The 18,785-nt window shown below is 39.2% G+C and overlaps 1 protein-coding gene across 2 annotated transcripts in view; it reads left to right on the plus strand.

The window, feature by feature from the left end:
- The window catches only part of LOC111950261 (rho GTPase-activating protein 32-like), a 239,412-nt gene that overhangs the window by 200,483 nt on the left and 20,144 nt on the right, over positions 1–18,785 (plus strand). The window contains exon 11 of one of the 2 annotated variants that reach the window (XM_023967694.1): positions 4,351–4,432. In XM_023967694.1, coding sequence (XP_023823462.1) covers positions 4,351–4,432 — 82 coding nt within the window. Of the gene's footprint in view, positions 1–4,350; positions 4,433–13,944; positions 14,304–18,785 lie in introns of those variants that run through there. The other variant, XM_023967696.2, reaches the window with a different exon arrangement.

The following is an 18,785-nucleotide window of genomic DNA, read 5'->3' on the forward strand; positions in this document are numbered from 1 at the left end:
TTCTATTATACAGCCTAGAGATGTATATTATTCTATTATACAGCTAGAGATGTATATTATTCTATTATACAGCCTAAGAGATTATATTATTATTATACAGCTAGAGTTTATATATTCTATTATACAGCCTAAGAGATTTATATTATTCTATTATACAGCCTAGATATTTATATTATTCTATTATACAGCCTAGAGATTTATATTATTCTATATACAGCAAAAGAGATGTATATTATTCTATTATACAGCCAAGAGATTATATTATTCTATTATACAGCCTAGAGATTTATATTATTCTATTATACAGCCTAAGAGATGTATATTATTCTATTATACAGCCTAGAGATGTATTTATTCTATATACAGCCTTAAGATGTAATTATTCTATTATACAGCTAAGTTATATTATTCTATTATACAGCCTTAGAGATTTATATTATTCTATTTTACAGCCTAGAGATTTATATTATTCTATTATACAGCCTAGAGGTTTATATTATTCTATTATACAGCCTAGAGGTTTATATTATTCTATTATACAGCCTAGAGATTTTATATATTCTATTATACAGCCTAGAGATTTATATTATTCTATTATACAGCCTAGAGATTATATATTCTTTATACAGCCTAGAGATGTATATTATATATTATACAGCCTAGAGATTTATATTATTCTATTATACAGCCTAAGAGATTTATATTATTCTATTATACAGCCTAGAGATTTATATTATTCTATTATACAGCCTAAGAGATTTATATTATTCTATTATACAGCCTAGAGATTTATATTATTCTATTATACAGCTAGAGATTTATATTATTCTATTATACAGCCTAAGATTTATATTATTATATTATACAGCCAAAGATATGTAATTATTCTATTATACAGCCAAAGAGATTTATATTATTCTATTATACAGCCAAAGAGATTCATATTATTCTATTTTACAGCCTAGAGATTTATATTATTCTATTATACAGCCAAAGAGATGTATATTATTCTATTATACAGCCTAAGAGATGTATATTATTCTATTATACAGCCTAGAGATGTATATTTTCTATATACAGCTAGAGATGTATATTATTCTATTATACAGCCTAAGAGATTTATATTATTCTATTATACAGCCTAGAGATGTATATTATTCTATTATACAGCCTAAGAGATTTATATTTTCTATTATACAGCCTAGAGATTTATATTATTCTATTATACAGCCTAAGATATTTATATTATTCTATTATACAGCCTAGAGATTTATATTATTCTATTATACACCCTAGAGATTTATATTATTCTATTATACAGCCTAGAGATTTATATTATTCTATTATACAGCCTAGAGAGTTTATTATTCTATTATACAGCCTTAGAGATGTATTTATTCTATTATACAGCCAAGAGATTTATATTATTTCTATTATACAGCCAAGAGGTTTATATTATTCTATTATACAGCCTAGAGTTTATATTATTCTATTATACAGCCTAGAGATTTATATTATTCTATTATACAGCCTAGAGATTATATTATTCTATTCAGAGATTTATTATTCTATTTACAGCCTAGAGATTTATATTATTGTCACGCCCTGACTTTAGTTATATTTGGTATCTTTATTATTTGGTTAGGTCAGGGTGTGACAAGGGGGTTTGTTTAGTTTTTGTATTGTCTATGGGTTTTTCTTGTCTAGGGTTTTTGTTATCTATGGGGATTTTGTCTTGTCTAGGGGTAATTAGGTTGATGGTGGCCTGGATGGGTTCCCAATCGAGACAGCTGTTTATCGTTGTCTCTGATTGGGGAGCCTATTTAGGTTGCCATTTTCCAAGTTGGTTTTGTGGGTAGTTGTCCATGTTTAGTTGCCTGTGAGCACTACGTTGGCTTCACGTTTCGTTTGATGTTTATTGTTTTGTTGGTGAATTCTTATATTAAATAAGTATGTACGCTCACAACGCTGCGCCTTGGTCCACTCCTTTAAACGGCCGTGACAATTATTCTATTTTACAGCCTAGAGATTTATATTATTCTATTATACAGCCTGAGATTTATATTATTCTATTATACAGCCTAGAGATTATATTATTATATTATACAGCCTAAAGATTTATATTATTATTTATCAGCCTAAGAGATGTATATTATATATTATACAGCCTAGAGATTTATATTATTCTATTATACAGCCTAAGAGATTTATATTATTATATTATACAGCCTAGAGATTTATATTATTCTATTATACAGCCTAGAGATTTATATTATTCTATTATACAGCCTAGAGATTTATATTATTATATTATACAGCCTAAGATTTATATTATTCTATTATACAGCCAAAGAGATGTATATTATTCTATTATACAGCAAAGAGATTTATATTATTCTATTATACAGCCAAAGAGATTCATATTATTCTATTTTACGCCTAGAGATTTATATTATCTATTATACAGCCTAGAGATTTTATATTACTATTTTACAGCCTAGAGATTTATATTATTCTATTATACAGCCTAGAGATTTATATTATTCTATTATACAGCCTAAGAGATTTATATTATTCTATTATACAGCCTAGAGATTTATATTATTCTATTATACAGCCTAAGAGATTTATATTATTCTATTATACGGCCTAGAGATTTATATTATTATATTATACAGCCTAAGATTTATATTCTATTATACAGCCAAAGAGATGTATATTATTCTATTATACAGCCAAAGAGATGTATATTATTCTATTATACAGCCAAAGAGATTCATATTATTCTATTATACAGCCTAGAGATTTATATTATTCTATTATACAGCCTAAGAGATTTATATTATTCTATTATACAGCCTAAGAGATGTATATTATTCTATTATACAGCCTAAGAGATTTATATATTTATTACTAATTATATATTCATTATACAGCCTAAGAGATTTATATTATTCTATTTACAGCCTAGAGATTTATATTATTTATATTATTATATTATACAGCCTAAGATTTATATTCTATTATACAGCCAAAGAGATGTATATTATTATATTATACAGCCAAAGAGATGTATATTATTCTATTATACAGCCAAAGAGATTCATATTATTCTATTATACAGCTAGAAGAGTTATATTATGCTATTATACAGCCTTAGAGATGTATATTATTCTATTTACAGCCTTAGAGATGTATATTATTCTATAATACCAGCCTAGAGATTTATATTATTCTATTATACAGCCTAAGAGATTTCTTAACACTCACAAAGACTTGAGGAAGACAGTTTAGCCTGGAGCAGCGATGGGCGTTAGAAATATTACAATGTGATTTTCTGGATTTTTGTTTTAGATTCCGTCTCTCACAGTTGAAGTGTACCTATGATAAAAATTACAGACCTCTACATGCTTTGTAAGTAGGAAAACCTGCAAAATCGGCAGTGTATCAAATACTTGTTCTCCCCACTGTATGTCTATTTGCACTGGGAGGATCAGTTGTGTTAAATCAGAAATTATTTGTTTTACTCATGTTCATCTGAAAAATAATATAAATAAATATATGTTTTATTGTCGCACACAGGATGGGTGCAGTGAAATGTGTTGTTTTAAAGGGTCAGCCATAGTAGTATGGCACCCCTTGAGCAAATTAGGGTTTAAGTGCCTTGCTTTTTTTCACCTTGTTTGCTCGGGTAATCGAGCCAGCAACCTTTCGGTTACTGGCCCAATGCCCTAACCGCTAGGCTACCTGACGCACTAACATTTGTGTCCGACAAGGATATTTTGCTTTCCGGTTGACTGTAGAGATTTTAAACTATCACAGTCTGCTCTTGGCTGCTGTCCAGTGTCCAATTATAGACTAGAAGGAAATGTTCTTATGATATAAAACATTTGGGATACACACACAGCATGTGCACACAGTCACACACACACACACATTGCCCCACACACACTCACCCTCCGGCCTTTACCTCCGCTTCAGCTGGCACAGACCATTCCTAAAAGCCATAGCTTGGGCAGCTAATTAGGCACATGATCTTGACTGAACACCACAACGAGCACAGCACATTTCCAAGTGGCATCCTGGGTCGCACACCAACCTTTTAGTATGTGTTTATACCAACTGCCTATGGACTCCCTAATCCAGAGAGAGGTCTCCAACAAAGGCCAGATGCACAGTAGAGACATATTGATATAAGTGGCTGAAGACTGTTTATCAGTCTWTAATGGTACTGCTCTCTTTCTCTCACTCATTCATTCATTCATTTTCACACACACTCATCCTCTCTGCTCACTCTTGTGCTCTCTGTCTCTGTGTGTGTAAAAAGTGTTTTTTGTCTTCTCTCCCCAGGTTGGCTTCTTTCCCAGTGAGTGTGTGGAGCTGATAAACGACAAGGTGCCGCAGTCCGTCACCAACTCGGTGCCAAAACCAGGTACTGTATTTCCTCTCTAATAACAGTGATGCGTCCGTGACTCTCCTAGCGTTCGCTCCCACTTGGTGCTATGTTGTTTTTGGTGGATAAAGTATATAATAGGTCTTATCAAAAATGTGTTGTTGTCACTTTGACGTCATTAACTATAAACTACTAACTAAATATATCTGATATTTCTGACAGCAGGAAGCAGTTGGTTATGGAAAATGTATATCAATGTTAGAGTATGATAATGTCTAGTGAGATTGGGGGGGATTCCCAACTGTGATCTCGTCTGTAAGTGTGTGGTGTGATGATGATGTGGATGGGATGTGTGGTGTGTCATGGTGACTGAGCTGCAACAGGTGCTAGTGCCACTCTGTGGAGGAGTAAGGGTGATGTTCTACACAAGTGTCTGTCTGTCTCAGGCGGCTAGGCCAGCTGAGGCTAAAGCACAGAGCAATGTGAGGGAACACCTATCATGTCATTGCAAAGACAGAGCAGCAGAGACCACTGAATGAGTGAAGTCACAACCAAGCCAAACGTTTCTCATGTTAACTGGCCTTTTTAAATGTATTTCAGGGCTGGCTCCACAATACAATAGGGTGAATCCAAAAGGAAAGTTTAGTGACAGTATAGACCTAGGGATTGATTGAAGAGACTTGTGTATTGAACACAACACTTGACTGCAAAATATAAACATAAGACCTAGATCATAATATTGATATCTTTAGTTGAATGTGATGATCTTATATTGGTACGAAGTGTCCAGTGAGAATTCCCACTACTCAACGTTTCACAACTTGAAAAATGAAATCCATAGTTATCGTGCTCTTGAATAACCACCTAAACTCACGTCTCATGTCTCTATTTGCACAATGTCAATGTTAATCCAATGCAAACACGTATTGCTGATCTATAGGTAGCCACAGCAAACAGATAAGCCACCTAGCGCACTCATATGAGTGTCCAAAAACAAACACGGCCATTCAACACGTGAGTGTACCATAAAGCCCTATCACAATCAGAAAGTACAGCCACGACATTCTGATAGGCATAATAGAAACTCTATCATGCATGGACTTTGACCCCCTCTTACATGGGTAATGCTTTTAGATGGATTGTGAAAAGTGCAGCTTATGTCATGTTTCGGAATGACCAGGCTGCCAAGCCCTTTCCATGGCATCCCATCCCATCCTATTCATATCTTATATCCTGAGATGGCATCCCATTCCCTATAGAGCACTATGTAGGGAATGAGGTACCATTTTGGACTCAGCCCCATGTACTCTCTCGATCAGCCACAGACACCTTAAGCCTATCTAAATCAGCCTTGAAAAATTACCTTCCAATTCAAGGAGTGAATCACGCAATGACTCAGTGTCAGAACCAACCCTTTGGAATTGAGGTGGGAGGCCTGGTAGGAGCAGAAGCATGCAAGGCCTGCTGGGAACAATATCAAGGCAAAGGGAACAGGGAAGTGGTGACATGGCAAAAAAACAACACACCCCATAGGATCCGCAATGAGGAATAGCATCATCACCATAACTATGCCGTCTCAGATGTTGTTAGGGGTTACGGCCCAATGTTATCTGGTGCACAAAATTTAAAGCTAATGTTTCTAAGCATATTAGATGGTGTGTTATGCAAATAAAATAATGCATCATGCTGTATCTGGCATACTGTCCTGAATGCACACAAAGAATGTCAACTCTGTGGAAATGGCTCCTATTTGCTTGCCCACCCATTTTAGATCTCCGCTCATTGGGTTGCCATATTGGTCACACACCTGAAATTTGCATGTCGTTTTTTGCACGGCTTCACGCTGCTCCATGCATGTTTAAGCTTGTTGTTTATTTCACTGTCATCCCCTTTGCCCCCCCACCCTACTTCAGCATTCCCCTGCTCTGGTCTGCGGCCTGCCTCCTGGAGTCTCTTCCCACCCTGTGCTTGCTGGTATACACCCCCCTCTCCCTATCCCTCTCACAAACACAGGCCCCGTTCAAGTGCATCCTTCTTCTCTTTCCTTGAAGTAGTCAATGATTAGAAATTACTGGACAGGTGAAAGCCATGTGATGGAGCCCTTGGGTTTACCTATCTAATCATGCTTAATCACTGATTAGAGGAGGGAGGAAGAAAGGATGCACTTAAGGGCCACACACTTTTCTTACCCACACTGCTTTTCCTCCTTCCACACCTGGTTGTCAAATTCAATAGTCATTTCAACACTTAATGATACTTTGTACTGCCTGACACCAATTTTTACAGTGAAAAGGATTTTATTTGCTGACAAAGTTTTGTAGTGTTCACTGCACAATGATGTACTATGAAAGGTTTATTCATTTCCTGTATATTAATTGAACTTTAACCAATGCACACATAATGCTTAATGTCCTTTTGTGCCTCCTCCACCAAGTGTCAGATGCCAAGCTATCTGACTGAGTGACAGTCTCGAAACAGAAAAAAGCTGTTCCTGCCATGTTCCTCCTCTAACAGGACRTTCTCTCCCTCTCCGTTCCTACCCGCCTCTCCTGCCTATCCATCCGTTCGTGTGACGGCATACAGATTTGGAGATAGAGAGTGTAAAGCAGGACAGTGCATGGGTGACCGACCCGTTAAACTTCTACAGCCTGAGCTCAGGTAGACACGTGTGTCCATCCCTACGTGTGCCTTAACCACCCCAGAGCTAACCCACTACTAACGCACCCGACACGCCGCTGAGGCACTTTGTCTTTCTCTGTCTGTTCACCAAGTCTCTAAGATAACAAGGACAAGAGTCCGCAGGTAATTCTTAGTTCACTCTTCATTCTTAGTTCTTGGTGCACTCTATGATGTAACACAAGTGCTTTGGTCAAGAGCCTTCTCTTTGATGCGTGTAAACTCACTTGAACAGCTAAATCCACTTACTCTCTAACCTGAGCACTGTTGTCGGAGTGTAACGTACCCTCCTTTATCAGATTCACTTGCACTAGACTTAATTAGTTGATTACTAGATTATTTCCAATGACTGTGTTGCTGTGTTATTTACCTTTTATTWTTTAGGTTTATCAGGGTTCCTTTTGAGGAATTGATCCTGCTGCTTTTTTTCTTCAGACTTCTTCAGTGTCCTCCCTATCTGGTTACCAGCCAGCTGTAGTTGTCTACTCTGTTTGGTTTAACTTGAAAGACTTTTGGCTGTGGCTGGGGTCTAGACTGGCTTGATTTATTCAAGTCCCCCCTTTAAGGCGGGTGCTATAAAATGATCCTTTGGAGCGTTAAGCTTTGTCCTGCAACAGTAAGGAGCCCAGTCTTCTCCATGGTCACTGAAATGGCTACATTCCTAACAGGAACCCTGACATGTTCAAACATACACTCACCAGCTCCCCTGCATAGAAAATGGTCCCTTGTCCTTTTAGCTGGCGAACTGGGTTGAGATTTCTCCCTCTGAAATGTCAGAGAGTGAGCAGATTGAAGGAGATCCTTTGCAGTTGTCTTCACCACTGTATTGAGTTGCATTTGGAAAAAAGTTACTTTGGAAAGCTGAGAGGGTTCTTAGAATTGTTTTTAGCCTTTTTAACTCAAGTTTAAAAGGACATCTGCAAACTGTCTCACTTGGATGAAGGGTTACGGTGTAACTAAACCTAGAGTCCTTTTGTGTAACTTTCTCGAAGTCTGAGGAGACACACGTCATCCACACACTTAAACACTGAAGTCTGAGAGACACACATATCATCCACACACTTAAACACTGAAGTCTGAGAGACACACACATCATCCACACACTTAAACACTGAAGTCTGAGCAACAGTGTGGTCAGCTCTGCTGTTTTCTCCAGCCTGACTGCCCTAGTATGGCAGGTGTTTGTCCAGATGTTCTGACCCCGCTACTCTTTGAATCTCCTACTTCCTCCTTGGGCTGGAGCTGGCTTCCTGTCTGGGGACCAGTCGAGTGACTTGGGCAGCTGTGAGGAGCGCAAGCGAGCCAAGACAAGAGCTGGATGTGTCTATGAGAGAAGCAAAGTGAGAGATAGAATGGAGAATGTGTGAAGGAGACAGTAATATTTGTCATGCTTTTCCCAATGGGGCTTTGGTCAATTTCCTGACACACATGCTCTGGGCCGTGAAAGTATGTGAGGCACAGAGACCTTGTGTAGTTTGGGCCTGTGGGGAATGATTGGGGGAGATAGTCTCAGAAACTTCAGCCCTCATTCTCTTCGATGCGAAACAAGGGTGCTCACGCACCTACTATGACCCTTGGGTCATGTTTTTGGTGCACACACAACTTGTGCATAGTACGCCAATGTGAAAACAAAGGGAATGTTTTTTAGGCTACTTTGAGGGTGTTAACCTAAAATGACACAAGGACTAGGTTCCAGTTTAACAATGTTTACTAAACCGTATTTCCACAGTGCATAGTTGCCATTGCACTCAGGGCAGGTCCATCAACAATGAGACTACCGCACAGGCGTACTAATAACAGAGTGATAGCACTATAATAACAGAAATATAGGGATACTTTAAACATTAACTTAACAGAGGAGTGGGTGTTTGAGAGTGTAACAAAATGTTATCAAGGCGTTTCCCATGTCGGTTAATTTGAGAACATCAAACCACAATGCACAGTTAATTCTGTGTCTGAGTGGAAATACTGAGAAAAGATTACATGAATCGAAAAGGGAAGCTTTGTCTTCACCCTGCATGCATTGAATGCACATACAGTGTGTACAGTTTGATGACTTTGCATTGCAACATACTCAAAACACCACAAAACGGTGTGGTATATTCTCCCACTATATCGCTTCTGTAGCATTGGTGCCCTGTAATATTGACAGATTTGTTGGTGCTGGGATAGGAGTCCATGTTTTTCAGAGGTGGAATGTGGCCTTGAATCAGAATCTGCCACTTCATAGTAAATAGATGATGTCCTTGTTTGGCTTCAATACATAGTGCTATTTAGTTATTTCATTTTTCTTTACTCAAGTATGGGTAGCTGCAGCACAATATGACGACTGGAGTATGGGCGAGTGGCTGTGTCGAAGGAGAGTGGGTGTATAGAAAGCGACTCAGCTAATTGGGCAGATTTGTTGCCACTCACAACGAGTCGATAAGCCGGTGACCAGTGCACCGGTGTTGTATCGAGATGCCTGCCAACCTGCTTCTTACCTGCTTCCTAATGGGCAGCTGTATCAGGTCATGTCGCCGGCAGTAGGCACCGTGGCAACTTTTTACCTTCCCATGGTTTCATAGCAGCCTATACAAGAAATAATGAAAATTGATAACCATCTAGATGTCACTTTGATACATGGATACAGTCTACAACTCAATGGGGAGGGCATGAATGGCAACTACACTGGAACTACTGTCTGGCAGGTCCGGCAACGGCATGGGAAGTAGCTACTAATAGCGAGGTCAGTACAGGTGCATCAAAGCTGGGACCGAGGGACTGAAAAATAGCTTCTATCTCAAGGCCATCAGACTGTTAAACAGCCATCACTAACACAGAGAGGCTGCTGCCTACATACAGACTTGAAATCATTGGCCACTCTATCAAATGGATCACTAGTCACTTTAGTAATGCCACTTTAATACTGATGTTTACATATCTTGCATTACTCATCCCATATGTATATACTGTATTTTATACCATCTATTGCATCTTGCCTATGCTGCTCGGTCATTGCTCATCCATATATTTATATGTACATATTCTTATTCCATCCCTTTACTTTTAAATTTAAAAATATATATATATTGCGGATAGATTGTTGCTTCCATCAATGTAATTGTCTGCATCATTTCAAAACCCCCATATATTTTGGGGGTAAATATCCATAGACATACATACATACCCATATATATATATATATATATATATACATAAACATTCATACACACAGTTGAAGTCGGAAGTTTACATACACCTTAGCCAAATACATTTAAACTCAGTTTTTCACAATTACTGACATTTAATCCTAGTAAAAATGCATTCTTAGGTCAGTTAGGATCACCATTTTATTTTAAGAATGTGAAATGTCAGAATAATAGTAGAGCTAATGATTTATTTCAGCTTTTATTTCTTTCATCACATTCCCAGTGGGTCAGAAGTTTACATACACTCAATTAGTATTTGGTAGCATTGCCTTTAAATTGTTTAACTTGGGTCAAATGTTTCGGGTAGCCTTCCACAAGCTTCCCACAATAAGTTGGATGAATTTTGGCCCATTCCTCCTGACAGAGCTGGTGTAACTGAGTCAGGTTTGTAGGCTTCCTTGCTCGCACACGCTTTTTCAGTTCTGCCCACAAATTGTCTATGGGATTGAGGTCATGGCTTTGTGATGGCCACTCCAAAACCTTGACTTTGTTGTCCTTAAGCCATTTTGCCACAATGGCTTACTCACAATGGTCATTGTCCATTTGGAAGACCCATTTGCGACCAAGCTTTAACWTCCTGACTGATGTCTTGAGATGTTGCTTCAATATATCCACATCATTTTCCTCCCTCATGAAGCCATCTATTTTGTGAAGTGCACCAGCCCCTCCTGCAGCAAAGCACCCCCACAACATGATGCTGCCAACCGTGCTTCATGTTAGGATGGTGTTCTTTGACTTGCAAGCTTCCCCCTTTTTCCTCCAAACATAACGATGGTTATTATGGCCAAACAGTTCTATTTTTATATTTATGTTTCATCAGACCAGAGGACATTTCTCCAAAAAGTACGATCTTTGTCCCCATGTGCAGTTGAAAACCGTAGTCTGGCTTTTTTATGGCAGTTTTGGAGCAGTGGCTTCTTCCTTGCTGAGCGGCCTTTCAGGTATTGTCGATATAGGACTCGTTTTACTGTGGATATAGATGCTTTTGTACCTGTTTCCTACAGCATCTTCACAAGGTCCTTTACTGCTGTTCTGGGATTGATTTATACTTTTCGCACCAAAGTACATTCATCTCTAGGAGACGGTATGATGTCTGGGTGGTCCCATGGTGTTTATACTTGCGTACTATTGTTTGTACAGATGAACATGGTACCTCTAGGCGTTTGGAAATTGCTCCCAAGGATGAACCAGACTTGTGGAGGTCTACAAGGTTGGAGGTCTACCAGGTCTTGGCTGATTTCTTTAGATTTTCCCATGATGTCAAGCAAAGAGGCACTGAGTTTGAAGGTAGGCCTTGAAATACATCCACAGGTACACCTCCAATTCACTCAAATGATGTCAATTAGCCTATCAGAAGCTTCTAAAGCCATGACATAATATTCTGGAACTTTCCAAGCTGTTTAAAGGCACCGTCAATTTAGTGTATGTAAACTTCTGACCCATTGGACTTGTGATACAGTGAATTATAAGTGAAATAATCTGTCTGTAAACATTTGTTGGAAAAATTACTTCATGTCCTAACCGACTTGCCAAAACTATAGTTTGTTAGCAAGAAATTTGTGGAGTGGTTGAAAAATGAGTTTTAATGACTCCAATCTAAGTGTATGTAAACGTCCGACTTCAACTGTATACACATACATGCACATACATATATATATATATATACACATACATGCATGAATATACATACTTTTTTTTTGAATATACCTTTATTATTCCCCTTCCATCCCTTTACTTGGATGTATGTGTATTAGGTAGTTGTTGTGGAATTGTTAGATTACTTGTTGATATTGCTGCATTGTCTGAACTAAACTCAGCAAAAAAAGAAACGTCCTCTCACTGTCAACTGTGTTTATTTTCAGCAAACTTAACGTGTAAATATTTGTATGAACATAACAAGATTCAACAACTGAGACATAACCTGAACAAGTTCCACAGACATGTGACTAACAGAAATGGAATAATGTGTCCCTGAACAAAGGTGGGGTCAAAATCAAAAGTAACAGTCAGTATCTGGTGTGGCCACCAGCTGCATTAAGTATTGCAGTGCATCTCCTCCTCGTGGACTGCACCAGATTTGCCAGTTCTTGCTGTGAGATGTTACCCCACTCTTCCACCAATGCCCAGACATTTCTGGGGCGAATGGCCTTAGCCCTCACGCTCCGATCCAACAGGTCCCAGACGTTCTCAATGGGATTGAGATCCGGGCTCTTCGATTGCCATGGCAGAACACTGACATTCCTGTCTTGCAGGAAATCACGCACAGAACGAGCAGTATGGCTGGTGGCATTGTCATGCTGGAGGGTCATGTCAGGATGAGCCTGCAGGAAGGGTACCACATGAGGGAGGAGGATGTCTTCCCTGTAATGCACAGTGTTGAGATTGCCTGCAATGACAACAAGCTCAGTCCGATGATGCTATGACACATCGCCCCAGACCATGACGGACCCTCCACCTCCAAATCGATCCTGCTCCAGAGTACAGGCCTCGGTGTAACGCTCATTCCTTCTACGATAAACGCAAATTCGACCATCACCCCTGGTGAGACAAAACCACGACTTGTCAGTGGATGACATTTTTTGCCAGTCCTGTCTGGTCCAGCGACGGTGGGTTTGTGCCCATAGGCGACGTTGTTGCCGGTCATGTCTGGTGAGGACCTGCCTTACAACAGGCCTACAGGCCCTCAGTCCAGCCTTTCTCAGCCTATTGCGGCCAGTCTGAGCCCTGATGGTGGGATTGTGCGTTCCTGGTGTAACTCGGGCAGTTGTTGTTGCTATCCTGTACCTGTCCCGCAGGTGTGATTTTCGGTACCCGATCCTGTGCAGGTGTTACACGTGGTCTGCCACTGCGAGGACGATCAGCTGTCCATCCTGTCTCCCTGTAGCGCTGTCTTAGGCGTCTCACAGTACGGACATTGCAATCTATTGCCCTGGACACATCTGCAGTCCTCATGCCTCCTTGCAGCATGCCCAAGGCACGTTCACACAGATGAGCAGGGACCCTGGGCATCTTTCTTTTGGTGTTTTTCAGAGTCAGTAGAAAGGCCTCTTTAGTGTCCTAAGTTTTCATAACTGTGACCTTAATTGCCTACCGTCTTAACGACCGTTCCACAGGTGCATGTTCATGAATTGTTTATGGTTCATTGAACAAGCAGTGTTTAAACCCTTTACAATGAAGATCTGTGAAATTATTTGGATTTTTACAAATTATCTTTGAAAAAGGGACATTTCTTTTTTTGCTGAGTTTAGATGCACAAGCATTTCGCTACACTCGCAATAACATCTGCTAACCATGTATATGTGACCAATAAAATTTGATATGATTTATCAGGGTGACAATCACAGTAAGCACATCATAAGTACTTTTAATAAAAAATAAACAATCATAAATTTTATAACTGAAAATGTACAATTATTTGTGTAAAACTAACAGTGAAATACAACTGACTCATCCTATGGCTTCAAAACACAAGTCCATGTTCTCGTATGGTAGCTCAATGTACGGTAGTTGCGTGGTAAGAAAAAAAGAAACACCTCAATCAAAAGCGTCTAGCCTATAGCACACCCACTCTTTTCCACAAGGCCAAATCGTTCCTTTCGACACACCCACTCCTTTCCACATGCCTGCTACTCTCCTTTCTACACGCCCACTTGCCCATACTCCGGTCGCAGCAACCCTCTTTTCAGTTCAATGGTCTAGTTGGGTTGTAAACTGACACGGGAGGGGGCTGGTTCAACTGAAAGGAAAGAATGCTGTGAAGAAAGTTTACTTGCGGGGCGATTGAACTCATAGTAGACTCGCTGAGGAGTGAGAAGCACACTTATCCTAATCCTATTTTTGACTGCTATTCACTGTCCGTGAGCAGCCCTACATTTTGTGATTGTCAAGTGATGTTTTGTCGGCGTTGTCTTTTGAAATAATTAGTCGTATTAATCAAATTATGAGGAGTTACAGAACGAGCATCTGTAAGGAAATGCCTACAGTTTACCTTGGATCCCCTATTTAAAGTCCTGTCATAAAGTGAGAATCCCACTGAAACGCAGGTAAGAATGTATTACGGTATGGGATTTAATTTGTAGCCTTGTATAGTGTGTACTTCAGTTGTATCTGGGGGGTTAGAACCGTCTTTGCCCTTAAATTCCGTTTATTTTTCACTTATTCACTGCTTTCTCACCAATATTCTGAAATTATGTTGTCAATCATGAAAGTTTGAGCCGTTTTGTTGATCTTCTCTGAAATTATTTACGTGATGTGGGCAGTCATGTCATTTAGTCTAGTAGCACACTTGTTGAAACTCAAATCAGCCCTAACATTCCTTTGACAATTACTCTAAAATGATTATTTCCCTCCCACTGAGTTTAATTAGGTACCAGCCATTGCCCAACTATGTCTCAGGTTGAAACTGCTTCACCTGCTCATGCCTTCAATGACTCATTTGTGAGGGTCTGTTAATATTCAACAGCAGTTAGGTTTAAGTGTCCTATAGGCAGACCTATTTATGTTAAGACTCCTTCTGAATTTCCTTATGCTCACAAGAACAGTGTTGCGTTTTCTTTACACCCTTGATATCTCCTGTGAGTCGTGGCAATTACATCATATAAYGACATGCATTAAATTGATTCATAGCTTTGAGATACCACATTGATCCTTTAGAGGTCTATTGGGCTTTGTAGTTTGCATGTCATCAACCTTATCTTGACAAAGGCTGAGATGGATGTCTTATAAAGCAGTTTCATGTGGTCTCCCTGAAAATAATACAGCAGAATGCACTCACTCTGGTCCCCCAAGACAAATATTGCTCTATTTGTTAGTTGTCTTAAAGGACCATTTGCAATGTTGTCCTGTGAGACCACACACTTTTGGCTGATGTCATCCCTCTCTCAGCTAGAACTCTGTTACTCCAATGGGGTATTCAGCTTGGAACAATCAGCCATTCTGGCCTGGCTGTGACATGCTCCAGCACTCTCATACCCAAACAGAGGTCACTGTCTCCCAGGACCACATTTAATGGGCAGATGCAATTCTACTGTTTGCTTTGGACACAACATTGCTCCCACTGGCAATTAAAGCTTTTTTTGGGGCCACAGCTTGCATATAAGGTCCATATTATACTGTTACTGTTGTCATCTCTCAATGGTGTCATTTCTAAATATTCTATAGCAGTTTTTCCCATGGAATTCCATAGGACCTGCCTTGGTGAAGAATGTAAACATTGTCTCATGGCAGAACAATGCTCCCCCCTCTATAAAAGTGCTTGACGCGGTTGTAAACGGCGGGATGGGGGGTAATTGAGCAGGTAAGTGGAGCGGTCAAGCCTGTTTTACATGAGCAGGTTGCAAAAAGGCTCTGCTAAATAGAGCATGAAGTTGACATAATAGTTGGATTCCTCGACATCACTCTCCAGTACTATTGTTGGACTGATGTTGCAAGTAGATAAGATATCAATCGACAGACTTGATATCCGTTGTACTGTACTTGGAAATGCAGGGTTTAGTGTCATGGCATCAGTATAACTTGTCATTGTTATCTCGGCAACAATCTCAATACAGTACAGCAAAAGGTATATGCACAACGTTATCAAATCATTTCAGAGAAGTTTCAAACAATGCACCTCACAAACTAATTTCTACATTGTGGTTTTGAACCTACGGTTGGCCTGCACGCATCCCTTGAAACGACCCAGCATCCGAGAGGGAGCGTGATGTTTGCTGTGATGTCAGTAACGGTTACTTTACCACGCATCTGGTCCCTGAGCGCACTGGGGCCTCCCTCGCCTGTCACACGTGCGCTCCGGCAATCTCAAACAGTTTTGATGGCTCGCAGTCCAAGCTTTGGCTCCACTTCTTCTCGCTCGCTGTCTCTCTCGCACTCTGTTGTCTTGATCTCTGTCCTTCTTCCCCTTTGTCATTCTTTCTCCCTCTCCACGTTAGTTCAGCAGCGGTCATGGCGTGGAGAGATTGGAATTTATCCTGCGCCAGAAATATATATTTTTTTATATTCAGATGCTTATATTTCCTACTGATATCCTGATCCAAATGTTTCCCTGGATAATCTTGGGAATGGGCCATAAATGTAGGAGAAGGGGAAGCAAAAATGTTGTCAAGAAAGCTGCTTTATTACAAATACACCACCGTTCAAGAGTTTGGGGTCACTTAGAAAAGTCCTTGTTTTTGAAAGAAAAGCACCTTTTTTGTCCATTAAAATAACAGCAAATTGATCAGAAATTCAGTGTAGACATTGTTAATGTTGTAAATTACAATTGAAGCTGGAAACAGCAGATTTTTTATGGAATATCTACGTAGGTGTACAGAGGCCCATTATCAGCAACCATCACTCCTGTGTTCCAATGGCATGTTGTGTTAGCTAATCCAAGTTTATAAATGTAAATGGCTAATTGATCACAAGAAAATCCTTTTGCAATTATGTTAGCACAGCTGAAAACTGGTGTTCTGATTTAAAGAAGTAATAAAACTGGCCTTTAGTCTAGTTGAGTATCTGGAGCATTTGTGGGTCTGATTACAGGCTCAAAATGGCTAGAAACAAAGAACTTTCTTCTGAAACTCGTCAGTCTATTCTTGTTTTGAGAAATGATCAATGTTGACTGAGATTATAGCTATGCAGTGCAATGTGGAATGTTATTGTTAGCTTCCTCTACAGTGGCACTTAACTGTGAAAGTTGTAAAGATAAAGAACAGACAGTAGCTGCTTTGTGTTGACTCTGACAGGAGTGTGTTTATGTCCACGTGAGCACCTGCGTGTTTGCTTGCCTCCATCTGCATTATGTTGGCATAATTTCATACTGCTCCTTACACCACCTTAAAAGTCCTAATTAATGACGTTTGCCTTTCAAAATGTCGTAAAAGTATTTTCTAACTGTATGAGCATTGTGAAATGTCATTACGGTCAGCCACACCAGTTTTATCACAATAATTCTCCTCATAACTGTCAAAATTCCACATAAATGTTCCCCTCTGGCATCCAAGAGTTCCACATACAAATCTCAGGGTGAGGCTGCTGGCTCTTATTTGACTTGCTGTGGACCGCGGAGAATTCCACTGTGTCCAACCACCCGAGGAGCAGCTCTCTGCCCCGCTGACTATGACTCAGCCATTTTATAGGTTTTCAAATGCATACCATGATATAAGAAGGTTTCAGCAACCSCTGGGAAAGTTTTACATCACCCTGATCCACTAAGCCGACTGCTGGTCTTCAGCTTGCTCACTACAGTGCCTTCAGGAAGTATTCACACCCCTTTACTTTTTCCAAATTTTGTTGTTACAAAGTGAGATTAAAATGGATTTCATTGTMATTTTTTTGTCAACGATCTATACAAAATACTATAATGTTAAAGTGGAAGAAACATTTGTAAAAAAAAATATATATATATATATATATGAAAAATAAAACACTAATATATCTTGATTAGATAAGTATTCAACCTCCTGAGTCAATATATGTTAGAATCACCTTTGGTGTGATTACAGCTGTGAGTCTTTCTGGGTACATCTCTAAGAACTTTGCACGTCTGGATTGTACAATATTAGCACTTATTATTTTTTACATTATTTTTTTCCCTAGATTTTCAAGCCGATTTAACCCCCAAAAATTAACTAGGCCACTCAGGAACATTCAATATCGTCTTGATAAGCAACTCCAGTGTATATTTGGCCTTGTGTTTTAGGTTACTGTCCTGCTGAAAGGTGAATTTGTCTCCCAGCTTGGAAAGCAGACAGCCAGATTGGCCTCTAGGATTTTGCCTGTGCTTTGCTCTATTCTGTTTATTTTTTATCATAAACTCCCTAGTCCTTGCTGATGACAAGCATACCCAGTTCATAATGCAGCCACCACCATGCTTGAAAATAAGAATGGTACTCAGTGATGTGTTTTATGTTGAATTTGCCCCAAATATAACGCTTTGTATTCATGACATAAAGTTAATTATTTTGCCACATTTTTGTTGCAGTCTTACTTTAGTGCCTTATTGCAAACAGGATGCATGTTTTGGAATATTTTTTATTATTTTCAGACTTCCTTCTTTCACTCAGTCAATTAGGTTAGTATTGTGGAGCAATTACAATGTTGTTGATCCTTCCTCAGTTTTCTCCTATCACGGCCATTAAACTCTAACTGTTTTAAAATCACCATTGGCCTCATGGTGAAATCCCTGAGCTCTTTCCTTCTTCTCTGGCAACTGAGTTATCAAGGACGCCTGTATCTTTGTGGTGACTGGGTGTATTGATACAACATCCGAAGTGTAATTAATAACTTCGCAAATGCACAAAGGATTATTCAATGTCTGCTTTATTTTTATTTTTTTACCCATCTACCATTAGGTGCCCTTTGCGAGGCATTGGAAAACCTCCCTGGTCTTTGTGGTTGAGTCTGTGTTTGAAATTCACTGCTGGAATTAGGGACCTTACGGATACTTGTATGTGTGGGGTACAGAGATGAGGTTGTCATTAAAAAAATCATGTTAAACACTATTTTTAACTCCTGAACTTATTTAGTCTTACCATATCAAAGGG

This window comes from Salvelinus sp. IW2-2015, linkage group LG23 (assembly GCF_002910315.2).
Source record: "Salvelinus sp. IW2-2015 linkage group LG23, ASM291031v2, whole genome shotgun sequence".
Classification (NCBI taxonomy): Eukaryota; Metazoa; Chordata; class Actinopteri; order Salmoniformes; family Salmonidae; genus Salvelinus; species Salvelinus sp. IW2-2015.